The 27183-nt window shown below is 39.3% G+C and overlaps 1 protein-coding gene across 2 annotated transcripts; it reads right to left on the reverse strand.

The window, feature by feature from the left end:
* Nucleotides 1-6298: 6298 nt before the first annotated feature.
* On the reverse strand, nt 6299-24909 carry EAPP (E2F associated phosphoprotein). Of its 2 annotated transcripts, XM_047862442.1 has the most exons (6): nt 24716-24904; nt 19994-20175; nt 18326-18421; nt 17049-17166; nt 13812-13925; nt 6299-6867 (listed from the first exon to the last, which is right to left on the reverse strand). In XM_047862442.1, exons 1-6 carry the CDS (start codon nt 24787-24789, stop codon nt 6591-6593), a joined length of 861 nt encoding a protein of 286 aa, XP_047718398.1. In that variant the 5' UTR covers nt 24790-24904; the 3' UTR covers nt 6299-6590. The 2 variants fall into 2 exon arrangements, with proteins under 2 accessions (XP_047718398.1, XP_047718400.1); XM_047862444.1 differs by lacking the exons at nt 6299-6867; nt 17049-17166 and having other exon boundaries at nt 13855-13925; nt 24716-24909.
* Between the last annotated feature and the right edge of the window lie 2274 nt (nt 24910-27183).

The following is a 27183-nucleotide window of genomic DNA, read 5'->3' on the forward strand; positions in this document are numbered from 1 at the left end:
TTGTTGGATACAAACCCTTTATTGGATATGCCATTTGCAAATATATTCTCCCATTCAATAAGTTGCCTTTTATTTTGTTGTTTCTTTTGCTTTGCAGAAACTTTTTATTTTGATGTAGTCCCAAGAGTTTATTTTTGCTTCTATTTCTGTTGCCTTAGGAGACATATCCAGAAAAATGTTGCTATGGCCAATGTCAGAGAGATTACTGCCTGTGCCCTCTTCAAGGACTCTTATGGCTTCAGACTTCACCTTTAGGTCTTTAATCCATTTTGAATTTCATATAGAGTGAAAGAAAGTGGACCAGTTTCATTCTTTTGTGGGTGGCTGTCCAGTTTTCCCAACACCATTTGTTGAAGAGACTTTTTCCTATTGCATGTTCATTCCTCCTTTGTCAAAGATGAATTGGCCATATAATTATGGGTTTATTTCTGGATTTTCTATTCTGTTACATTGATCTATGTGTCTATTTTTATGCCAGTATCACACTGTTTTAATTACCACCACTTTGTAATATAACTTGAAATCTGGAATTGCAACGCCTCCAGTTTTGTTTTTCTTTTTTAAATTTGTTCTTTTTTGAGATTGCTTTGGCTGTTCAAGGTCTTTTGTGGTTCCAAAGAAATTTTAGGATCAATTATTCTAGTTCTGTGAAAAATGCTCTTGCTATTTTGATAGGCATTGCATTAAATATGTACATTGTTTTGGGTAGTATAGACATTTTAACAATATCTGTTCTTGTAACCCATGAGCACAGAATGTCTTTCCATTTCTTTATCTTGAATTTCTTTCATCAGTGTTTTATAATTTTTAGAGTACAGGTCTTTCACTTCTTTGGTTAAGTTTATTCCAGATATTTTATTGTTTTTGGCACAATTGTAAATGGGATTGTTTTCTTAGTTTCACTTTCTACTGCTTCATTATTAAAGGAGTAAAACAGATTTCTGTATACTGGTTTTGTATCCTGTGACTTTACTCAATGCACTTATCAGTTCTAGTAGTTTTCTGGTGGCGTCTTTAGGGTTTTCTATATATAGTATCATGTCATCTGAATATAGTGAGAGTCTTACTTCTTCATTACCAATTTTGTTATGGCAGTCCTAACCAATTAATACACTGATCTAAATGAAAAGTATTCTCTGCCTAGAGTTGCTTTCATATGAAGAAAAATTTTCCTGTGCTTCCCTAAGTCTCATTAACTAACACCTATTAAGTGACAATAAAATCTGTCATCCTATTAAGAATTATTGAAATTGCTTAATTTTCTCAGAATGGGATGTTTGTAAACTGCTGCCAAACTTGAATCCCCTTAATGATCCACAGGAAGAGCCAAACAAAACCAGTTTATCTCCTTGGCACTACAGACACAGCACCCAAAGCCTACATACAAGCTTTTCCAGAAAAGAAAATGCACAGGAAAATGTCTGAGTCCAGGCAGGGAAAGGGCAGGTACTGATTCTAAATAAAATAAAGCTATGAAATTAAGATGTGTAGTTAAATTCACATATAAACTTCATTAATCTTTTTAAAGTTTACTTTTGAGAAAGAGAGGCAGAGAGAATCCTAAGCAGGCTCCGTGCTGTCAGCAGAGAGCCCGATGTGAGGCTCCATCCCACAAACCATGAGATCACGACCTGAGCAGAAATCAAGAGCCAGATGTTCAACCAACTGAGCCACCCAGGCAAGCCATTAATTTTTAAAGCCAAAACATACAAATTTCAATATGTTTTAAAGTAACTCATACATTAGATTTTTGCATTTCTTAGGAATTCCCATGTAGGGGCACCTGCGTAGCTCAGTCAGTTAAGCATCTGGGGCATCTGGGTGGCTCAGTCAGTTAAGCATCTGACTTTAGCTTAGGTCATGATCTCATGCTTCATGAGTTCGAGTCCCACATTGGGCTCTGTGCTGGCAGTGTGGAGCCTGCTTGGGATTCTCTCTCTCTCCCTCTTTCTCTGCCCTTCCCCCACTTGTGCACACGCTCTATCTCTCAAATTTAAAAAATAAAGAATTCCCATGTATGTACAATAATTTTTAAAACTCATATCAAATCATGAGTCAATATAGTCCAATAATTTTTTTTAAAAAAGAATAATCCATTCAAAAGGTTTTACAAGAAAAATATTCAACATTGGTTATGAATGTATCTTACTATCAGATATAACACAGGGTATGGTCTCCCTCTTCTCCCTCCACTCCCTGCCTGTCTCCTTCAGGCTTTCTGAACTAAGCCTGAGGTGGTATTCCTGCAAAGAGGTCTGGGGGTTGAGAGGGCAAAGTTTCTAAGGATTAGGAGGTTGAGGAGCTAAGAAGCAAGCACAAACAGTCTGCATGGATGTCCATGGAAATAGACCAAACACAGACACATCCTTGACCCTTTGAAACATAAGTGACAGATTTAACAAGCAACAGATTTAATGTTCTGTGTATTTCCACATAGAGAAGCATGAAGACACATTTAGAAGTAGGTAGCTTCTGGGAGGTAAGAACAACTCCTAGCTTGTAACCAGCAAGAAAACAGCAACCTCAGTCCTGTAAGATGAGGTGAATTCTGCCAGTAACTTAAGGGAGCTTGGAGGTAGAATGTTCCCCAGTCAAGTCTCCAGACAAGAATACAACCTGGCCAACAATTTGATTACAACCTTCTGAGACGGAGTAATGGACACTAAACTGTACTTACACTCCTGACTCACAAATATTATGGGGTGATATATATGTCATTTTATGCCACTAAGCTTGTGGTCATTTGTTACACAACAATAAAAATTAATACAGTGAGGGGCACCTGGGTGGCTCAGTTCGTTAAGAGTCTGACTCTTGATTTCATTTGGCTCGGGGCATGGTCTCATGGTTCATGAGTTCGAACCCCGTGTGGGGTTCTGTGCTGTCAGCACAGGGACACCTTGGGATTTTCCCTCCCTCTCTCTCTGCCCTCTCCACCTTCAAAGTAAATAAACATTAAAAAACAAAACAAAAAACCCTAATACAGTGAGCCAAGCTGATCAGGAAAAAGAACAATTAGTTTCAGTGGGATCCCCAAACCAGAGCTCCAGGCCCATATATTTATTTATGCCTCATTTAAATATTAATTTATGCTTCACTTAAAAAGGGAATTGGGTTTGGGGGGCGAGTGCCTGGGTGGCTCAGTTGGTTAAGTGCCAACTTCGGCTCAGGTCATGATCTCCTCGTTCACAGGTTCAAGTCCCAGGTCCAGCTCTGTGCTGACAGCTCAGAGCCTGGAGCCTGCTTCAGATTCTGTTTCCCTCTCTCTCTGCCCCTGCCCCATTACCACTGTCTCTCTCAAAAATGAATAAACATTTAAAAAATTTTTTTAAAAAGGGAATCGGTGGGGCTCAATGGGTTAAGCCTCTGATGTCAGCTCAGGTCGTGATCTCACACTTCATGGGTTTGAACCCTGTATCGGTCTCTGTGCTGACAGCTTGGAGCCTGTTTCGGATTCTGTGTCTCCCTCTCTCTCTCTCTCTCTCTGCCCCTCCCCTACTTGTGCTCTCTCTCTCAAAAATAAATAAACATTAGATAGATAGATAGATAGATAGATAGATAAGGGAACTGGGGCAGATTAAGGCTACAAGTGGTTCTTTAAAGGCTCACGTCTAGTTCTTTAATTTTTTTTGTAATGTTTATTTATTTTTGAGAGAGAGCCCAAGCAGGGTAGGGACAGAGAGAGCCAGAGAATCCAAAGCAGGCTCTGCGCTATTAGCTCACAAACCCCAATGTGGGGCTCAAACCCAGGAACTAGGAGATCATGACCTGTGCCGAATTCAGATGTTCGACTGAGCCACCCAGGCATACCTAAAGGCTCACATGTAGCTCTTTAACAGAGATAAGAGAAAAACATTTACAATTACAAAATGTGAAAAGGCTATGCTGAAACACATGTTGAATAATCTGAACGCAATCACACGGTAGATACCATCCTAAGAAAACAAAAGAACAGAAAGTATACTCAAAGCTGTGCGTTAAGAGTACCTGGGTGGTTCAGTCAGTTAAGCAACCAACTTCGGCTCAGGTCACGATCTCACAGTTGGTGGGATCAAACCCTGTGTTGGGCTCACTGCTGTCAGCACAGAGCCCACTTCAGATTCTCTGTCTCCCTCTCTCTCTGCACCTCCCTCACTTGTGCTCTCTCTCACAAAAATAAATAAAGCATTAAAATAAAATTTAAAAGCTACACATTAAAAACTGGAGCACAAAAATTGTCACAGCCCTCTCTGCTTCAAGCCAGAACAGTGCTCACCACCAATTTCCTTAAGTGATACTTCAAGGTATCTTTTTTAAATAAAGAGACATAGAGAATAGCTGTACAGTTTTATAATTTTATAACATAATAGTCAAACATATTATACTCTATTCTTAGATCACTTTAAGTATTCTTGTTGCAACATATTCATGGTTACCCTGGGCATTACAATTGCCATCTTAAAGTTCTAACAAACTAGCTCAAACTTAACTTCGATAATACGCAAAAGTCTGCTTTACACAGTTCTGTCTCTCCCCTTTGTTGTTGCCAAAAACTGCATCTTTATATATTGTGATTTCCTGCCTCATTTTTTGTCACTGAGTCGCATTCTGGGTAGCACCTTTTAAATATCTGCCCCAGGTGATCTTTATGTATAAGACCACTGAGAACCCTGCAGTAGAGATGAGGGTACAAAGGAACAGTAGTTGTGGGATGTGGGAAGAAAGTAGGGTCTGCAATGACAGCAAGTAGGAAAAAGATCTTGCAAAGCTATAATATGGCAAAAACAAGGTTAAATTAGACTAGTAGTATTATTCTGTAACAGATCATCTGGCAATATGCTTAAACATTTAAAAGTATGTATACATCATATATATATATATATATCTCCAATCAGATATCCAACCAGATAGACATTGGCATATTATAAAAATTATAAAATATGCTATTTAGACATTGGAAATCCCTAGGAGCAAATTCTTTATCATTTTTCTGCCTCCACCCAATTCATATGAACATCATACGGTCACTGGTTCCAGTTCTCCTGTGCTCCTTAGAAAGCACAGAAGGCAAGGCAGTGGGAAGGACATGTTCTCCCTTCTGGAGATGTATCATTCTGAGGGAGTATGTAGAGGTCCCCCTCAAGCTCTGCTGAGCCCTGACCTCTGTGGGAAATCACTGCTCTAATGCAATCTTTTCATCTTATAAATGAGAAAACTGGAACTCAGAGGAAAATACTTGCCCAAGATTAGTGTGATAGCCTGAATTAAAATGTATTTCCTGAAGTACCTGACTGACTCAGTCAGTACAGCAAGTAATCCCTGATCTGGGGGTTGTGAGTTCAAGCCCCATGTTGGGTGTGGAGATTACTTAAAAATAAAATCTTTTACATACGTACATACATACATACAATGTATTTCCTGGGGCACCTGGCTGGCTCAGTCAGTAGAGCATGAGACTTCTGATCTTGGGGTAGTGGGTTCAAGCCCCACTAAGGTAGAGATTATTTTTAAAAAAATTTTTTTAAATACCTATTTTCTGACTTCATTCCACTCTACCATATCTCTACTAGAATAACAGGAGGATCCTGAGTTTCCTAATGTTTTTGGAACAAGTCCAATCGTTCTTTTCAAAAGCACAGATGCCTACAATGCAATTTCCTCCAACCTGTCACTAATGATTTTTATATTAATAGCAAAAAAGAAAAAACAGTATCTTGGCTGCTGGCCACAGAAATTCCAGAACAAATAGTGGGCATAAGAGGCAGCAACTGTATTTTTAAGTCCAAGGGTGGAGGGTGAGCTTGCTCTTCCTCATCATAATTTTTTTTTTAATTTTTTTAAATGTTTATTTTCCAGACAGAGAGAGAGAGACAGAGCACGAGTGGGGGAGGAGCAGAAACAGAGAGGGAGACACGGAATCTGAAATAGACTCCAGGGTCTGAGCTGTCAGCACAGAGCTCGAACTCAGGAACGATGAGATCATGACCAGAGCCGAAGTCAGATGCTTCACTGACTGAGCCACCCAGGCGACCCATCACCATAAATTTCTATTTACTATGTTAATTCACTAAGGTTAGATTACTGTTAACTATACAATCCTTTTAGGAAAAGACCTATATTAATTACTCAAAGCACCTGGCAATATTAACTCCATGTAACTCTAACAGTTGCTAAATAATGTCACTTCATACTATGATAGAAGGTAAATATACTTTTTAGCAAAAACAATACAGACAGAAGTGGGGGTGGGGGGAATAGTGTCTAGTTTAATCACACCAAGGGTACATCCAAAATAAAAAATAACACTCTGAAACATTACTTATAACTCCAGAGCATTTTAATTCTAAAGAGTTTTAATATGTAAAAAAGTCCCCATGGTTTCCAAATGCCCATCAAAAAGGAAATGAATAATTAGTCCCATCAAAACTGGGGGAAAATTTTTTTAAAGGAGGTGGAGGGATGCAGGTTGACATCCATTCTCTTTCAAAAAGACAAACACTGCTTCCTCAAATAACCGCTCAGAATGTCAATGGAGAGGAATTAGCAGGGAAAGTAAGTGTCCATATTTGCGTTGTATATTGTATTGGGCAATTAAATGCCAACTTAGCTATTTAAGAATGACTTGCTAAAACGTTGAAAAAATGAAAGACTTCATCCTTGTCATAGACTGCCACTTCAGTGGAACATTCGGTGCACATGACGGGGTGATAGATTTCTTCCACTTCTGCCTCTACCTGCTCTGGAGCATCTTCACGATTAGACCTCATCTTCTTATGGCCTCGCCTTTTCTTCCTGTTCTCTGGGGTTTTGTATCTTAGAACCTCCTCTTTGTTGACAGAACAATTCATCACAAACATTGCTCTATACTGAGTTTTGTATGATTCATGCCTAAGAGGAAAAACAAATGGAGAATTGCGATTTATGTCCCATTTTAATAGGTTATCTATTTAGATAAAAAAAAAAGTTTTTAACTCAAGTATAGTTGATATAGTGTCTATTAGTTTCAGATGTACTACACAGTGATTCAACAGGTTTACACCCTGTGTATGCTCACCATGAGTGTAGCTACCATGTCACCATACAATGCTATTACAGTATCATTTTTATTCCCTATGCTGTACCTTTTTATCCCCATGACTTACTCACTCCGTACCTGGAAGCCTGTATCTCCCACTCCCCTTCACTCATTTTGGCCATCCCCCACCACCCTCTCCTCTGGCAACCATCAGTTTGTTCTCTGTAATTATGGGTCAGTTTCTGCTTTTTGTCTGTTAATTCATTTATTGTTTTTTAGATTTTACATATAGGTGAAATCATACAGTATCTGTCTTTCTTTGACTTATTTCTCTTAGCATAATACCCTTTAGGTCCATCCATGTTGTTACAAATGGCAAGATCTCATTCTTTTTATGGCTGAATATTCCACTGTGTATATTACCATATTGTCTTTATCTATTTATCAATCAAGGGACACTTGGGTTGTTTCGTATCTTGGCTATTATAAATAATACTACAATACACATAAGAGTACATGTACCTTTTCAAATTAGTTTTCATTTTCTTTGGATAAAAACCAAGAAGCGGAATTACTGGATCATAAGTTATTGCTATTTTTAATTTTTTGAGGAATCTCTATACTGTTTTCCACAGCAACTGCACCACATTCCCACCAACAGTGCACAAGAGTTCTTTTTCTCCACATCCTCACAAACACTTGTTATATCTTGTCTTTTTGATTCTAGCCATTCTGACAAGTGTATGAGTACCTCATTGTGGTTCTGATTTGCATTTCCATGATGATTAATGATGTCGAGCATTTTTTCATGTGTCTGTTTGACATCTATAGGTCTACTTTGGAAAAATGTCTAGTCAGATACTCTGCCCATTTTATAATTGGATTATTGGTTTTTCTGGTGTTAAGTTGTATCAGTTCTTTATATATTTTGGATATTAATCCCTTATCAAATGGATCATTTGCAAATATCCTCTCCCATTCGGTGGGTTTATTTTGTTGATGGATTCCTTCACTGCACAAAAGATTTTTATTTTGGTGTAGTCCCAATAGTTTACTCTTGCTTTTATCTTCCTTGCCTTAGAAGACCATCTAGAAAAATGTTGTTATAGCCGATGTCACACTACTGCCTATGTTTTCTTCTAGCCGTTTTATGCTTTCAGGTCTCACATTTAGGTCTTTCAACCATTCTGAGTTGATTTTTGTGTATGATATAAGAAAGTGGTTCAGTTTCATTCTCGCATGTAGCTATCCAGTTTTCCTAGCACCATTTATTGAAGAGACTATCTTTTCCCCCAGTGTATATTCTTGCATCTCCAATTAGGTAAAATTTGAGAAGACCAAAAACTTACTGAAATACAACCAAAATACAAACAGAACAAAATGAGAAATTTAAAGAAATGTTAAGGGTTATTTTAAGAATAGGAAAAAACTGGGGCGCCTGGGTGGCTCAGTCAGTTAAGCATCTAACTCTTGATTTCAGCTCGGGTCATGACCTCACAGTTCGTGGGAGTAAGCCCCACATCGGACTCTGCACTGAAAGCAGGGAACCTGCTTGGGATTCTCTCTCTCCCCCTCTCTTTGCCCCTCCCTCACTCATACTCTCTCTCTTCCTGAAAATAAACATAAAAAAAAAAAAAAAAGAGTAGGAAAAAAATGTGTCAATAGATAATAAAGAATGAATATATCCTCTTTTCTATTGCTTTAAAAGTAACTTTTATCTCCAAAAATAATTTCATTTGCTCTTCAAACTTAGAAAGACAAGAAAAGTTATTGGAAACTTGAGAGCTAATGTTTTGACTGTCTTTTCACATTGTGGCCTGAGACTGCCCTCCTCTCATGACAACTGATGCCATTCTTGTCACCATTTTAGTAAAAGCTACAGTTTTAAAAGCTTAAAGAGCTTCTAGGGGCGCCTGGGTGGCTCAGTCAGTTAAGCGTCCAACTTCAGCTCAAGGCACGATCCTGAGGTTCATGGGTTTGAGCCCCATGTTGGGCTCTGTGCTGACAGCTCAGATGCTATGTCTCCCTCTCTCTCTGTTCCTCCCCTGCTCATTCTCTTCCCCCTCTCAAAAATAGATAATAAACATTTAAAAAATGAGAAATAAAAATAAAGAATTTGACAAAATTCAACACCAATTCATGGTAAAAATACCCAATAAACTAAAAATAGAAGGAACTTCAATACAATAAAGGTCATATATGAAAATTCCACAGCTAACATCATATTCAAAAATGAAAATTTTTCCTCTAAGATCAAGAACAAGACTAAAAATATCTGCTTTCACCATTTCTATCCAACATAGTACTTGAAGTTCTAATCAGAGCAATTAGCTAAGAAAAAGAAATAAAAGGCATCCACGCCGGAAACAAATAATTCACAGATGACATGATCTTGTATGTAGAAAATTCTGAGCATTACACAAAAAAACTATTAGAGCTAATAAACTACTTCAGCAAAATTTCAGGGTACAAAATCAACACACAAAAATCTGTTCATTTCTATACATGAGCGATTAACAATCCAGAAAGGTAAACAGAATAGAGGTTACCACAGGCTGGGGCAGGAAGGGGTAGAGAATGGGGAATTTTGTCTAATGGGTACAAGGTTTCTGTTTGCAATGACAAAAAAGTTTCTAAAATGGACTGTGGTGATAGCTGCACAATATTGTGAATGTAGTTCATGTCACTGAATTGTACACTTAAAATGGTTAAAATGGGGTACAAGAGTACCCACTCTCACCAGTCCTAGTCGACATAGTACTACAAGTCCTAGCCAGAGCAATCAGGCAAAAAAAAATGAAATAAAAGGTATCCAAATAGGGAAGAAATAAAACTGTTTGTAGATAATATAATCTTATACGCATAAAATTTTAAAGACTCCACCAAAAAAAATATTAAAATATTGTTAAAATAAATATAAAATTCAATGAAGTTTCAGGACACAAAACCAATTACAGGGGCGCCAGGGTGGCTAAGCGTCTGAATCTTGATTCTGGCTCAGGTCATGATCTCATGGGTTCAGGAGATAGAGCCCTGCATCGGGCTTTGCACTGACAACACAACACCTGCTTGGGATTCTGTCTCCCTCTCTCTCTGCCCCTCCCCCACAGCTGCTCTCAAAACTTTAAAAAAAAATTTTTTTAAAGGGGGGGCCCAGGTGGCTCAGTCAGTTAAGCATCCCCCTTCAGCTCAGGTCAAGATATCACAGTCTGTGAGTTCAAGCCCCATGTCAGGCTCTGTGCTGACAGCTCAGAGCCTGTAGTCTGCTTTGGATTCTGTCTCCCTCAGTCTCTGCCCATCCCCGCTCATGCTCTCTCTCAAAAATAAACGTTAAAAAAAAGATTAAAAATAAAAATTACAAAAATCTGCTCTCTATACATTAACAGTAAACTATCTGAAAAATAAATTAAGAAAATAATCCCATTCATGATGGCATCCAAAATAATAAAACACTTGGGAATAAATTTAACCAAGGAGGTGAGAGATTTATACACAGAAAACTGTTAAGACATTCATGAAAGAAAAGGAAGAAAATACACGTAAATGGAAAGATAACCCATGTGCACGCATCAAAAGAATCACTATTGTTGGGGCGCCTGGGTGGCTCAGTGGTTTAAGTGTCAGACTTCAGCTCAGGTCATGATCTCACAGTTCATGAGTCTGAGCCCCACATCAGGCTCTCTGCTGTCAGTGCAAGAGAACTTGCTTTGGACTCTCTGTCCCCCACCCCACTCTCTGCCCCTCCCCTGCTTCCCCAGTGGTGTTCTCTCTTTCTCTCTCTCTCAAAAATAAATAAACATTAAAAAAAATTTTTTTTTAATTTTTTAAAGAATTACTGGGTCACCTGGGTGGCTCAGTAATTTGAGCATCTGACTTTGGCTCAGGTCATGATCTCGCAGTCCATGAGTGCAAGTCCCATGTTGGGCTCTGTGCTGTCAGCTCTGAGCTTGGAGCCTGCTTCAGATTCTATGTCTCCCTCTCTCTCTGCCCCTCCCCCACTCGCATTCTGTCTCTCCCTGTCTCTCAAAAATAAAGAAATGTTAAAAAAAAAAAAAAAATTACTATTGTTAAAATGTCCATACTACCCAAAGCCTTCTAGAGTCAATAGAAATAGAAAAAAATCTTATATAGAAAAAAACCTCAAATTTGTGTGGAATCACAAAAAAACCCAAATAGCCAAAGCAACCTTGAGAAAGAACAACAAAGCTGTAAGTATCACACTTCCTCATTTTAAACTGTACTACAAAGCTTTGATCATCAGGGGTGTCTGGGTGGCTCAGTCAGTTAAGCGGTTAAGCCTCTGACTTCAGCTCAGGTCATGATCTCACAATTCATGAGTTCAAGCCGTGCGTCGGGTTCTGTGCTGACAGCTCGGAGCCTGGAGCCTGCTTTGGATTCTGTGTCTCCCTCTCTCTCCTCTGCCCACACTCTCTGTATACATTTAAATGAATAAACATTTAAAAAATTTAAAAAAAACAAAACAACAAAGCTATGATAATCAAAACAATATGGAACTAGCATAAAAACAGACTCACAGAACAGAGAACCCAGAAGTAAACTCATGCATACACGGTCAACTAATATTTGACAAGGGAGCCAAAAATATTCAATGCTGGGAAGATAATATCTTCAATGAATGGTTTTGGAAAAATTGGACAGTCATTTGCAAAATAATGAAACTGGACCCCTGTCTTACTCCACTCACAAAAATTAATTCGAAATAGATTAAAGACTTAAATTTAAGACATGAAGTTGTAAAACTACTCGAACATAGGGAAAAAGCTCAACATGGGTCTTAGCAATAACTTTTTGGATAAGCACAAGCAACAAAAGCAAAAATAAACAAGTTGGGGGAGCTTAGGTGGCTCAATCAGTTAAGCATCCAACTTTTAATTTCAACTCAGGTCACAATCTCATGGTTGTGAAATGGAGCCACACATCAGGCTCTGTGCTGGAGGTGGAGCCTGCTTGGGATTGTCTGTCCCCCTCTCTCTGCCCTTCCCCCACTCATAGTATCGAAATAAATAAACCTTTTTTTTTTTTTAAGTTAAAAAAATTAAATAATGTAAGTGGGACTACATCAAACTAAAAAGCTTCAGCACAGCAAAGAAACAATCAACAAAAGGAAAAGGCAATCTATGGAATGGGAGAAAATATTTGTAAATCATGTATCTGATAAGGGGTTAACAGATTAATATTCAAGGAACTCCTACAACTCATTAGCAGAAAATAAACAATCCAATTAGAAAATGGGCAAAGGACCTGAATATTTTTCCAAAAAAAGATATACAAATGGCCAATAGGTACATGAAAAGGTGTTCAACATCCTTAATCATCAGGGAAATGCAAATCAAAACTACAGAGAGATGTCACTTTATACCTGTTAGAATGGCTATTATCAAAAAGACAAGGGATAACAAAAGTGAAACCTTGTGCACTATTGGTGGGAATTTAAATTGGTACAGCCACTATGAAAACAATATGGAGACTCTTCAAAATACTAAAAATATAACTACCGTATGATCCAGCAATCCCACTTCTGGGTATATATCTAAAGGAAATGACATCACTATCTCAAAGAGGTATATGTACCCCTACCTCAGCCAGGTGATAAAGGTCAACATTACCAGTCATAAATCTGTTGATTTTTGGTTGATAGTCTGTGCCCTTGATATAATGTAATGAAAACAACACTTTAGCTCTATGGTCTTCTCTCCAAAACCTACTGCAACAGAATTCTTAACAGCCAAAACATGAAACAAACTAAGTGTCCATGCACAGGTGAATGGATAAAGAAAACATGGTGTATAGATACAATGGAGGAAGAGGAGGAGGAGGAGGAGGAGGAGGAGGATCCTGCCATTTGTGAAAACATGAGGGCATTATACTAAATAAGTCAGACAGAGATAGAAAAATACTGAATGATTTCACTTATATGTGGAATCCAAAAAACAAAAAACAAAAAACAAAAAACCTGAACTCCTAAACACAGAGTGTAGATTTGTGGTTGGTGGGGGAAGCGTGGATGGGTGAAGACAGACAAATGGTACAAACTTCCAGTTATAAGATGGAGAAGGTCTGGGGATATAATATTGTTTAAATAGTTACCAACATTGTACTACATCCTTGAAAGTTGCTAAGAGAGATCTTAAAAGTTCTCAATATATATACACACAAAAGGTATTAAATTTTTAAATGATCTAGTTGACAATAAACTAAATATACAAATGATGGACTCTTTAATAAAAAAATTTTGATGGTTAAAATAGGACATCTTATATGTACTTTATCACAATTTTTTTAAAAAGAGTGTATTTGAGGGGCGCCTGGGTGGCTCAGTAGGTTGAGCATCCGCCTTTGGCTCAGGTCATGATCTCACAGTTTGTCAGCTGGAGCCCTGCATCGGGCTCACTGCTCTCAGTGCACAGCCCGCATTGGATCCTCTGTCCCCCTCTCTGTCTGCTCCTCCCCCACTCGTTCTTGTTCTCTCTCTAAAATAAATAAAACATTTTTAAAAATGTGTATTTGAGAGATTATGTCATTCCACAACATACATGCAGTTTCACTGAATCTGTGTCAGTAATGGTTAAGTGTTTTATTAAAAAACTACTTATAATAGAACTACATATAACCAAAAGTATTTGCATAAAGGTTAGTCATATAGCAGCAAGGATATAAGAGGAGAGAACTTTATTAGAATTCCTAAGTATATACCTCAAAAGTCTATTTCTGATTTAAACAAAAGATCACCAAGTTGTTTTCATTGTGTGCATGTATATGTACGTGTGTGTGTGTGTTGTTACCCTTGATCCATTACCTTTGGCAATCAAGGCATAGTGTGGTCATACAGGCAGGGCAGTTCAGGACAGCATCACTATTTGGAACAGGCTGTTGTTGTTGATGTGGCCTCTGTATTCCAAAACCATGGTAGCTAGAACAGAAAAAGAAAGGGGGGCAAGAGGTGCACATTAAAGCCAGATCTTGATTTCTTTTTCTTTTTTATTTTAAGGAGGCCCCACTCCCTCCTTTTAAGGGGCTCAAACTCACAATTCCAAGATTAAGAGTCACATGCTCTATGGATTGAGCCAGCCGGACACCCCCAGTGGCATGATTTCTAATGCCACTCTCCAATAAAAGAAACTAGTACTCCTATGAAAAATAACTGATTCTAGGAATGAGGCATACAAGATGAACCTGGAGCATCCTGTAGTACCAGAAAGTAAGGAAGTGCTCAAAAACAACGAGGTAGGTATGTCAAGGGGGCACAGAAGCCAACTGAAAAGAGTTCCCAGTGGACAAAGCTGAAACAATGAGAATAACAAAATAATGTAGTATTGGATTATAACCTGAAGTATAAGTAAATACCCATGAGTCCATACTGTAATATAAATGACTGAACAAAGGAAGGAAGGAAGGAAGGAAGGAAGGAAGGAAGGAAGGAAGGGACAAATCTCCCATAAAGAAGAATAATTAATGAAGATACTCTCCCCTTAAGGAAGTGGAGCATAACTCCCCACTCCACAAGTTTGGGCTGCACATAGTGACTTCCTTCCAAAGGGTACAATATGGAAAGGAGGGGCAGAGGGTAACTTTACAGTTGAGAAACCTGACAAACGCTTCCATACCATGGCAATCAAGGTCAATATTAGGTCACTATTAACAACTGATCACAAAATGATGAAAATTGCACTTCATCTCTGTGGTCTTCCTCCCCCAAATTCATTATCCCAGTCTAATCATGAGAAAAACATCCAACAAATTCCAATAGAATGGCCTCCTACAATGTATCTGTCCAGTATTCCTGAAAAATGTTAAGGTCATCAAAACCAAGAAAAAGTCTGAAAACTGTCAGAGCCAAGAAGAGCCTAAAGAGACATGACAATTAAAAATAACGGGGCGCCTGGGTGGCGCAGTCGGTTAAGCGTCCGACTTCAGCCAGGTCACGATCTCGCGGTCCGTGAGTTCGAGCCCCGCGTCAGGCTCTGGGCTGATGGCTCAGAGCCTGGAGCCTGTTTCCGATTCTGTGTCTCCCTCTCTCTCTGCCCCTCCCCCGTTCATGCTCTGTCTCTCTCTGTCCCAAAAATAAATAAACGTTGAAAAAAAAAAAAAATTTTAAAAATAACGTGGCACGCTCGTTTTGGCAGCACATATACTAAAAAAGTAACATGGCATCCTGGATGGGCTCTTGGAACAGAAAATGGACAGAAGGTAAAAACTAAGGAAATGTGAATAAACTATGGACCTTAGTTTATAATAATGTATAAATACCAGTTCATTAATTGTGACAAATGTACCATATTAATGTAACATGTTAACAGGTGAAACTGTGTGTGTGTGTTGTTGTGGGAAGGTATATGGGAACTATGTATTATTGGCTCAATTTTTCTGTAAATCTAAAACTCTTCTAAAAGCATAAAGTCTATTAATTTGAAAAACCTAGTAAAGCTACATTTAAAAAACAAGCATGTAAGCTCTAAGTGCCTAAGGATTTTGGTCTGTTTTGTTCCTTGATGTATTTCAAGAATACAGAACAGTGTCTAGTACATAATAAGTGTCCAATAAATATTCGCTGACTGCAAAATTACAGCATGAATCTACCTATGAAAGTAAAGTATGAAAATATATATTCTTAAAAGGGACTTATGGGGGCGCCTGGATGGCGCAGTCGGTTAAGCGTCCGACTTCAGCCAGGTCACGATCTCGCGGTCCGTGAGTTCGAGCCCCGCGTCGGGCTCTGGGCTGATGGCTCAGAGCCTGGAGCCTGTTTCCGATTCTGTGTCTCCCTCTCTCTCTGCCCCTCCCCCGTTCATGCTCTGTCTCTCTGTCCCAAAAATAAATAAACGTTGAAAAAAAAAAATTTTTTTTTAAAAAAAGGGACTTATGGTAAACTCCTAAAACCTCAACAACAGAAAATAAATCATGTGGCATTACTTTCTAAATCCTTTAAATGTCTCTGGGGAAAAATACTGAAAACATGTAGTACATACTTTAAAACTGTTGTTAAATACCTCCAATGCTTAACAGATTTCAAAACCCAAACCCAAGAAAGTAACTTATTCATTCAATAGCTACTTAATGAGAGCCCATTTTACAAAGTGCAAGATGCCTGGGATAAAGCAGTGAACAGACAGGCATGATCACTGCCCTTGTGATACTTAAAAAGTAGTGAGTTCATTATTTTAAGTTGGTTTCTGTGGTCTCAAAAGGCAACTACTGCTTGATGCAGGAATGTGAGTAAGTCAATAAAATGTTATTTCTTCTCAAGATTATATAACAAAAGGGGTGCCTGGCTGGGTCATGAGTTCAAGCCCGACATTGGGAGTAGAGTTTACTTTAAAAAAATTGTTTTTTAAAGATTATATAATAAAGATACATTCCATCTTACCTCACTGACAAATTCTGTTACCAGAATCAAGAGCTACACTATAATTTCCTTAACTATCTCAATACTCATAGCACTTAAAATGTTTATTTTACACTGGGGATATTCATGGGGCGGGGGCGCTTGGGGGGCTCAGTCAGTTGAACATCTGACTTTGCCTCAGGTCATGATCTCACAGTTCATGAGTTCGAGCCCCACATCAGGCTTTGCATTGACAATGCAGAGCCTGCTTCAGATGATCTTTCAAAAATAAATAAACATTAAAATACACACACACACACACACACACACACACAAATATATTCATTAGGGGTGCCAAGATGGCTCAGTTGGTTAAGGATCCAACTTCAGCTCAGGTCATGATCTCACAATTTTTGAGCTTGAGCCCCACATCAGGCTCTCTGCTGTCAGCCACAGAGCCCGCTTCGGATCCTCTGAGCCCTGCCCTCTGCTGCTCCCCCATGTGCACCCACACACTCTCTCTCAAAAATAAATCATCTGAATGAAATTTGCTGGTAATTTTCAAAGTAAACAATTCAGCAGTTTTTTCTCAAAAATTTTAATGTATGTCCATATGAACATATACACATACAGTGAAAATGTGAATGTTGTAAATATCACCTTTTAATCGTTTTTCTCTGAAGATTCTAAATATTAAAATTAAGTTCTTACCCTCTTCTCTGTGCATCAACCCAGGCCTGATCTCTGTTATCTTTCTCAGGATCATACAGTAATTCATCATTTGTTGGAATCCTGTGTCGTTTCTTCTTTTTCTTCTTGCTCACCTGTGCTAATTTTGAAAATGTTAAGGATATGGCTAGGTATGTCTAAATTACAAACCTTTTTAAGACAGAATGTAGAATTCCCACCTACCTTTTTTTCTACTTATATTTTCCTAAAAAAAAATTTTTAACTATTCCTCCAAATAAAGTTCTTATCCAATTAACAAAGCATCAGGACACCTGGGTAGCTCAGTCACTTAAGCATCCGGCTCTTGATTTCAGCTGAGGTCATGGTCTTACTATTCGTGGGTTCAAGCACAGGATCAGACTGGGATTCTATCCCTCCCTCCCCCTCTGCACCTCCCCTGCGTGAACGTCAAAATAAATAAATAAACTTAAAAAAAAACCAAGGGATTACAATGAAGGTGACAGAAGAGGCAAAAATTGTTTCTTCACTAAAAACTGTTATCTCAAAAACCGAATTCAAATAATGAGGATTCAGAGTCTCAGAAAGGTCAAAGGGAGCCAAGATTAGAAAATTTTGATGTATAAAGTCTCAACAAGTTCCTATCTATAAAATGGTAGTGAAATCAAAATAAAACATTTCAAAAATGAATGAAAAAACACTATGATAATCCACATACACTAGACTTTTAAAATGTACTTAGGTCAATACTTAGGTAATAATATAAACATAAAATTGTTTCTTCACCATATAAATGTGTTGTCTGTGTATTCCAGTGTAACTACTGATATAATTAAATTAGTTGTTCTTATTATGTTTACCTTTGCTCAGATTTTATACAAAATCAATTCTAAAGAACAGAGGCTGATTAAAAAAAAGCAAGAAGTCAGCAAAAATTCTTCAAAATATAAAGTATTTATAAGTTTCTAAATTTCCTATAAAAATATAGAAACTATTTGCAGGTGTGAAACCAAATATTGCTGCATTAAGGAACCTTAAGGAAGAGTGTGGCCAAGAGCCCTGAGTCGGGACACCCCGTCCTTCTCCCTGGGCACACCCATGCAGTACCCTTGCCGGTCCCAAGGCCTCATACGTGCATTCCCATCTGTTTTTATTCATCATTCCTGCTTTTGTTTTCACATCAATGGCCTACCATTTCTTAGAAGACAAAACTCAGAAGGAAATCCTAATATCCAATAATTGTTAGGTAAATGTTTTTTCCATGAAATATAACTGTTAAACCTGGTAAACATGCTACTTACCTGTTTTGTCTTCATCCTCAGAATCAGAATCAAAATATATATCATCGTAGTACTTTGTCAGAGCTGTTCCAACTTTTCCAGTTCCTGAAGAAGACCCTAGTTATGTAAGGGAAGTTCAAAGACTAAACCATACATAACTGACAAGAAAAAAAACTCAGTACATTCTTCCATCACCTCAAAGCAGTATCAACTCATTCCCAATCTCATTTGGATGGAAAAATACTTTCACATCAATGACTTACTGAATGTTTGTGCCCTGTGCAATTACAGAGAACTGTAATTGTTAATTACAGAAATGGATTAAGTGTTCCTAATCATGAGAAAATTATTCTCTCACCCTTCCCACAAATCTAATTCAATAAAACAGCCTATTTCCAGATTGCCACCATACAGCTCTCTACCTTTCAGCCATGCAGTACACTGTGAAGAACAGGGAATAAACATCTTGTTGAAAGGGACTTCAGAGGAAAGAGGATAAGAGCCCTAAAGAGCGGCAGAGGGAATGACACAAGAACACATTCCTTCTCTCCTCACTTGTGCCTAGTGCCATGACTCATACTGTATTCATGTCATATGCTTGTGTCCCTAATTCTTCCTCTTAATTAACATCTGCTTTTGCTTTGATTATTATTATATATGCTTTCAGTTCCTAACAGTTAATACATAGCATATATTATGGAAACCAAAGCTAAGGCACAAATCAGTTTTTGGATCAAGTACATTTTACATAAAGACAAAGTACCAAATGAAGTATGTTTCACTACTTACTAAAATGACACAATTTGTGGTGACATATTCAATGTGCCCCTATCAATGCTATATAACTCTAAAAATACCTCTCTAAGCTTGTGTGTCTTTTTCTTTTTTTCTTTTTTATCCTGGGGTAAAAATAAAGGAGGGAGTTCTGAGTGGCTCAGTTAGTTGAGCATCTGACTCTTGATTTCGGCTCAGATCTTATTTATTTTGAGAGAGAGAGAGAGAGAGAGAGAGAGAGAGAAGGAGAGAGTGAGTGAGCGCACGCGTAGGAGTGGGGCAGAGAAAGAGAGGGAAAAAGGAGAATCACAAGCAGGCTCCAAGCTGTCAGCGCAGAGCCCAACTTGGGGCTTGATGTCATGAACCATGAGATCATGACCTGAACCAAAATCAAATCGGAACACTCAACCGACTGCGCCACCCAGGCATTCCACAAGTAAACTCTAAAAAAAAAATTACAAAAGGAAATCATGTAAGTAAACAATACTAAACAGTGTCATTTCAACGACACAGGAAAGTTCTTCACTAGTCATCAAAGAAACTATGCTCAGGTTGCCAAATATATTTATTCATTCACTCGGTAAATATTTAATGAGCACATACTCAAAGTGCTGGGATGCAACAGGGCACAAATGAGGTTCCTGCCTTGTAAAGCTTAGAAAAATATCTATATGAGGGGCACATGGGTAGCTCGGTCAGTTGGGTGGCTGACTTCAACTCAGGTCACAATCTCATGGTTTTTGAGTTCAAGCCCTGCATCAGGCTCTGGGCTGACAGCTCAGAACCTAGAGTCTGCTTCGGATTCTGTGTGTCGCTCTCTCTCTCTGCCCCTCCCTGACTCACACTCTGTCTCTCAATACTGAATAAACGTTAAAAAATATGTATATATATCTATATGAAAATCTAAAAGTTTACCTGTTTCCAGAGAGGATAACTTGTCCTCCATTGTTTTTATGGTGGAATTTAATTCAGCTTCCATTTCTTTTTCAAATTCATCTTCACTAGATGATTCACTTTCTCCAGTAAGACATTCTCTGATGAGTTTTCGTTTTTGGTCAGGAGTTCCATGTAAAAGCACATCCACTTCATCTTCAGAACTAGTATACGTTTAAATCATAAGGCACATGAATACTAAAAAATTAAAATAACTTATAACTCCCATCATCTCCTTGCCCAACAGTTTTAAGTTTTACAAGGTTGCCTTTATCTATTATATTACATTCAGCTATTCTCATTTAAAGATAAACCCTTTCTGCATATTTCTAAATATATTTTTAATGTCCGCATAACATTTCATCTTACAGATGCTGTACATTTATTTCTAACTCTTTGCTATTATGCTACAATGAATATCTCTGTAGAGTATATGTAATTTTCTGTTGATTTCCTTAGGATAAATGTCTAGAATTAGACATACAAGCATCTTTCTGACTTCTTGAATTATCACACTGTTATTTCCTAAAGTTTTGTATCAATTCATACTTCCATCAGCAATGAATATTTTACTGTTTTTTAAAGATTTTTAAAACTCTAAGTACTTAAATAAAACTTAGTATATATAACCAATATATAGCTAATATAACCACACAAAATGTTAACAGATAATAATTACATATTACAGTTTAAAAGGCACAATGCTACAGAGAACTATTAAGAGAAAGTTATATTACAAATGCTCCTGAGCAATTATTACCAATATACTTGGCCTTTTGCACCTGTCCCCATTACCAACAGTATGACAGTGGGGCACCTGGGTGGTTCAGTCATTAAGCAGCCAACTCTTGATTTCAGCTCAGATCATGATCTCACAATTTGTGAGTTTGAGCCCTGCATCCAGCTCTGCACTCACCGTGCAGAGTCTGCTTTAGATTCTCTTTCTTCCTCTCTCTGCCCCTCCCCTGCTCTTTCTCTCTCTCAAAATAAATAAGCTTAAAAAAATTTTTTTAAATAAATAACAGTATGACAGAATTAAACCAGATATCAAAAAGAATGAAATGTTATCAAAATGAGTGAAATGCCTAAGATGTTTTTAATATAATCAACAATTCATAAATAATGTTCAATTATTTGTGGTATGATGAATAGTTGCAGACTACCCCTGGTTTTTGTTTCTCTATTTTCTTCTTCTACAACAATGCTTTTGAGCCTCCAGCAGAAGGTAAATCAGAAAACTGCAATTCACACCAATCAAGTTTGCTAGTGATAGAGGCCTTAGCCAGATTCTACTCTCAAGAGAATTCCCCATCTAACAACATTCCTCATCCTGACCAGCATGCTCCCTTTCTCCAGTACCACTATATTCATTTGGGTTCTCTTAACTCTGCCTGTCCCACCATATCCTAAGGATCTCCAGGCCTCCAAACTCTTCCATTTCAGTACACTCTTAATCCTGTTGCCAGAAAGCTATTCCTAAAGAACTCTCATCATACCACTAGCCAATTCCCAAAGAAATCATCCATGGCCAAACTTCTGAGCACAGCATTCAAAAAAGCCTTTCCCATTTGGTTTCAACTTATCTTTTCAACATTACCTCTCACCCACCAGTGGTCTCCAACGGGGAGCACTTTGTTCTCCAGAGAACATATGGCATAGCTAGAGACATTTTTGATTGCCACAACTTGGGGCAGGGGGTGGAGGAGGGGCTACTGGCTTCTAGTGGCTAGAGGTCAGGGATGCTGCTAAACATCCTATAATGCACAGAATAACCCCTCAACAGAGAATTATCTGATCCAAGATGTCAATTCTACTGACACTGAGAAACTCTGATTTTCCCTATATTCAAGTGTTTCCAAAGGGCAAAATGTAGATTATCTTAAGGAGTACCAAGACAGACCACTTTGAAGCCACTGCTGGTGGGAATGTAAAATGATAAAGCTTCTATGGAAAACAGCTTGACAGTTTCTTATAAAACTAAACATGCAACACCATACAATCCAGCAATCACACTCCTGGGCATTTATCCCAGAAAACTGAAAACTAACATTCACACAAAAACCTCTACATGAGTGTTTACAGATACTTTATTCACAAGAGTCAAAACTAGAAACAATTAGACATCCTTCAATAAGGGAATGGTTAAGGGGTGCCTGGGTGGTTCAGTCAGTTGAGCAACTGACTCTTGATTTCAGCTCAGGTCATGATCCCAGGATCATGGGATAGAAGCCTGTGTCAGGCTCTGTGCCGAGCGTGGAGTCTGCTTAAGATTCATTCTCTCTCTCTCTCTCTCCCCCCCCCCCCCCCTCTGCCCCCTGCCCCACTCACACTATCTAAAATTAAAAAATATTTTTAAAAATTTTTAAATACGGGAATAGTTAAAACAAATGTGAAATAGTACTCAGCAATAAAAAAGGAATGACTTCGTGACACCTGCAATAATGTGGATGAACCTCCAGGTATTATGCTGAATGAAAAAAACCAATTTCAAAAGGTTACATACTGAATGATTCCGTTTACATAATATTCTTGAAAATGACAAAATTATAGAAGTGGAAAATAGATTGGTAGTTACCAGCAATTAAGTAGTGCATGGGAGAGAGGGGACAGGAAGTGAGCAATGAGGGATCCTTGTGGTAATGGAAACGTTCCTATATCTTGACCCCATTAATGTCGATATCCCAGGTGTGATATTACAGCAAAGTTTTATCAAATATGTTAACATTGAGGGAAACTGGGTGGAGAAGACACAGAACCCCTCTGTATTATTTTTTGTTTAACTTTTCTTATAGCATAATTTACTGTCACAAGTACATGCATTTAAATATACAATTAGGGTGCCTGGGTGTCTCAGTTAAGCATCCAACTTGGTTTCAGCACAGGTCATGATCTCATGGTTGGTGAGATCAAACCCCAGTTCGGGCCCTGCACTGGCATCTCGGAGCCTGCTTGGGTTCTGTTCTCTCTGCCTCCCTGCCACTCTCCCCCTCTCTCTCATTCTTTCTCATATTTTTAAAAAGAAATTTAACTCAAAAAAATCTAATGTTTGTTTATTTGAGAAAGAGAGAAAGCAGGGAAGGGGCAGAGAATGAGAGAATTCCAAGCAGGCTCCATGCTGTCACTGGCAGAGCCCAACTCAGGGCTTGATCTCACCAACCATGAGATCATGACCTGAGCCGAAATTAAGAGCCGGAGGTTCAGCCAAGTAAGCCACCCACGCACCCCGACCTAAGGAAAAGTATTAAATAAATAGTAACACGGGGAAATATAGAGACAGTAACGGCTAAATAACTCAAGTCCAGGAAACCCTGCTATATTCCAATCAAACTGAATTATTAATTGAGGCCTACTAATTCATATACCTCCTTTCACAGACCAGACCCATTAACTGCCACTCTTTCTCTCAGGAAACCTTGCAATCCATCCTTACTCCCCACAAGAGAAATCTTCATAGCAGTCTAATCTCCCAAGCCTTCAACCCCTCCCAGGATAACATGAGGAAACATTATAATTGAAGAAAGGTCAGTTCCACAAAAAGCTTAGTTGAACAGAAGGTTTTAGATTTATTAATAGAATCTGCTGCCAGCTTTAAAAAGTGGATAAATTTTCCTGGAACTCTCTTGCCAACATAACTGCAAGCTTCCCCCAGGTAGGATTAATCCCTCCTTACTGGAAATTCCCACAGAATTTGATTTGTGACTATCTCAGGCCACTGTTTTCTACAATACTCTTCTGAGATACATACTTCTTTTCAAGATATTTATCTTCCGAGATACGTGTCTGATTTCCCCTACTATAGTGCAAGCCTGCAGAAAACCGTAGCCCAGAGAAAGACAGATAGGCGTTCAAAAAGGCAGGCTGAGGGGCGCCTGGGTGGCGCAGTCGGTTAAGCGTCCGACTTCAGCCAGGTCACGATCTCACGGCCCGTGAGTTCGAGCCCCGCGTCGGGCTCTGGGCTGATGGCTCGGAGCCTGGAGCCTGCTTCCGATTCTGTGTCTCCCTCTCTCTCTACCCCTCCCCCGTTCATGCTCTGTCTCTCTCTGTCCCAAAAATGAATAAACGTTAAAAAAAAAAAAAATCAAAAAGGCAGGCTGAATAGTCCCTTATTTCTGTTTATGGCAGTTTCGTCTTCAAGATTGTCAGTTCACAGTAAATCCCATAAGTCTCATAATATACTTAAGATATAGTTATTATATTGCCTTTTTCTGTTTATTTATTTTGGAGACAGCGAGCGGGGGTGGGGGGGAAGAGGGTCCTTAATCAGGCTGCACGCCCAGCGCTGTGCCCAACATAGGGAGATCTCACGACTCTAGAGATTATGACCTGAGGGGAAATCAAGAGTCCCAGGCTTAACTGACTGGGCCAACCGGGAGCCCCTATTATAGTTCCTTTTTATAGATGAGCAAAAGGAGGATAACTTGCCTTCAGTCACAGTTAGCAAGCTGCAGAGGCAGAATTCGATTCCAAGGTTTTTGAAGACTTACTCCAGAATATCTCTGTTCCCCGCGCGAGTGTCGCCAGCCTCCCCCCCCCCCCCACCTCACCAGAACCCCCCTCGGCGTCGCACAGGCAACAGCGAGACGCAAAAGGCGCCCAACTGCTGGCCCGAGGGTCCCCAAAGGCCTGGTAGGCGCAGCGAATACAGAAGGCTAAAGCCTGGCCTCGGCCCGAAGCCTCGGGGGCCGGGACGGGACAGGAACCCACCTGCTCAAAGCTGGCTCCTCGTCGCTAGGCTCTTCAACTGCGTAGGGGTCATAGTCATCCTGGAGCCGGCTCATGGTGGCCTGTACCCTCTGGCACCAGCGGCAAGCGGCCGCTCGGTATTTGTTTACTCCACAGGCCGCTCCGCTAAAGGGTCTGGAACCCACTTCCGCCCGCACTTCCGTGCCCTCCCTGCGCGCCTGCGCAGATCATCCTAGCAAGAGGGCGGGGAGAAAAGATCAGCCCTAGCATCCACCACAGCGGTGCACTGCTTTCGCGTACCTGAAAAGAGTTACCTTATTACTGAAAATAGTAATTAGCACCGTCATAAGTAGCAGCCTCTGAGACGAGCACTCTATGTACAGTGTCTCACATCGTGACATAAAGGAGCAGAAATCTAGACGCTGAGGAACAGGCAGCACATAACAAAAGCTCTTTAGGATCCTCAGTAATTTCTGAGAGTGCAAAGGAGTCCTTAGACCAAAAAGTTTGAGAACTCTGATATAAAGACAATTCAGTTGATACCTGGAAAAAAGAACCTCCGTTTTGGAGGACTGTTACAGGCTGTAACAGAGGGGAGGAAATAAAAGTCTCTGGCTTGGTAACTTCTATTTTGTGTCATTCTTTTGGGAGGATTAAGAGTTATTTTTAGGGGGCGCCTGGGTGGCTCAGTCGGTTAAGCGTCCGACTTCAGCTCAGGTTACGATCTCGTGGTTCATGAATTCGAGCCCCGCATCGGGCTCTGGGCTGATGGCCCAGAGCCTGGAGCCTGCTTCCGATTCTGTGTCTCCCTCTCTCTCTGCTCCTCCCCCGTTTATGCTCTGTCTCTCTCTGTCTCAAAAATAAATAAACTTAAAAAAAATTTTTTTAAGTTATTTTTATATTTCATTTTATTATATCTTTGGTACTTGCAGATTTCTTCCAATGAAGCAGTTATTTATCGTTGCCTGCTCAGTAATTAAGAACTATAAAGCTTAAGTGTGGGAAGCTTGAATTCTTTCCTAGATTCGTTACTGATTTGCTCTAGAGCCTTGGAAAAGTCACATAATTAATGGGTCTTATGCTGGTTCCCTTGTTTATAAAATGGCATTAAGGACAAAATAACTCCTACTTTTACTCCTATGTTAACAGAAACTTTGTCTCAGTCCGTCCTCTCCCTGTCCCTCCATCAGGAGTTGCACTTAACTCCCTCTACACACCCAAAGTCACATACCACACCCTGTGGGGCTCCACCATTATGCTGTCTGCCTTCCTATGGGAACCCCATACTCCACCAGCTGGGCTGGGCCCCTTCTAGGAAGAAAAACTTTGTAAATATGAAATGGTTTGTACTAGTGTTAGTTATAAGGAATACCCTTAAGTTTAGATTCGACTATTTAAAATGGAATCCTATTGGGGCGCCGGCTGGCTCAGTCTGTGGAGCATGTGACTCTTAATCTCGGGGTCAGGATTTCAAGCCCCCTGTTGGGCCTGTGAGGGTTAAATTGTAGTGTAGGGCTAACCTGTAGCTTGAGAGATAACAGCTTTGTGTTAACACTGAAGGTTAAGAGATAACAGCCTTGCTTTACTCTTGTAAATTACGCTTCATACTCTTGTAAATTAGGCTTCAACAATTAAGGACACCAAAGTTCAAAGAAAAGAGCATCAGAGGCAGGGTCGAGGAGATCCACTGGTTGCAACTTAACGGCAGAAAGTCTAAAATAATCACCCCATCCGGGAACTGTTTCGAACTCATCTGGGAACTATTTCTTTGTTCTGTTCCCAGGTGATGATAAAACGATGTGATCGGCTATAAAAACTCTGTACCCCGGCTGTTCAAGGCCGCACTCTGATCAAAAGTGTTGGTCCTGATCGGTCGATCTTGCCTCTCATTGCAATAAACTTTGTTGTGACTGTCACTGGTGCCCATAGCATTCTGTTTCAGGAGTCGTGTGGATGCAACAGGGCCTAGTGCTTACTTAAAAAAAAATAAAAATTGGGGCACCTGGGTGGCTCAGGTGGTTAAGCATCCGACTTTGGCTCAGGTCATGATCTCGAGGTTTGTGAGTTCAAGTCCCACGTTGGCCTCTGTGCAGACAGCTTGGAGCCTGCCTCAGATTCTGTGTGTGTGTGTCTCTCTCTCTGCCCCTCCTCCACTCTCTCTGTCTCCTCTCAAAAATAAAATTTAAAACTGTTTAATAAATAAAAACTCTATATATAAACTTCTGATACAGTAGACTCTAGAACTTTTTTTTTATGATTTTGGTATATTCATTCTGGTAAAATGCCTACAAAACATAAAGTAAAACCCCCAAATAACGGTTTATGTAGCTAAAGGATGCCTAATTTGGTCTATATAAGTCTCTTAAGGGTGAGCGAGATATAAAACCAGGATATGCTTTATATTAAGGCAACTCAAATTTCCTTTTGTTTTCTTTTTTAATGTTTATTTATTTATTTTTGAGAGTCGGGGATAGTGGCAGAGAGAGAGG

This window comes from Prionailurus viverrinus, chromosome B3 (genome assembly GCF_022837055.1).
Source record: "Prionailurus viverrinus isolate Anna chromosome B3, UM_Priviv_1.0, whole genome shotgun sequence".
In the NCBI taxonomy this organism is placed as follows: Eukaryota; Metazoa; Chordata; class Mammalia; order Carnivora; family Felidae; genus Prionailurus; species Prionailurus viverrinus.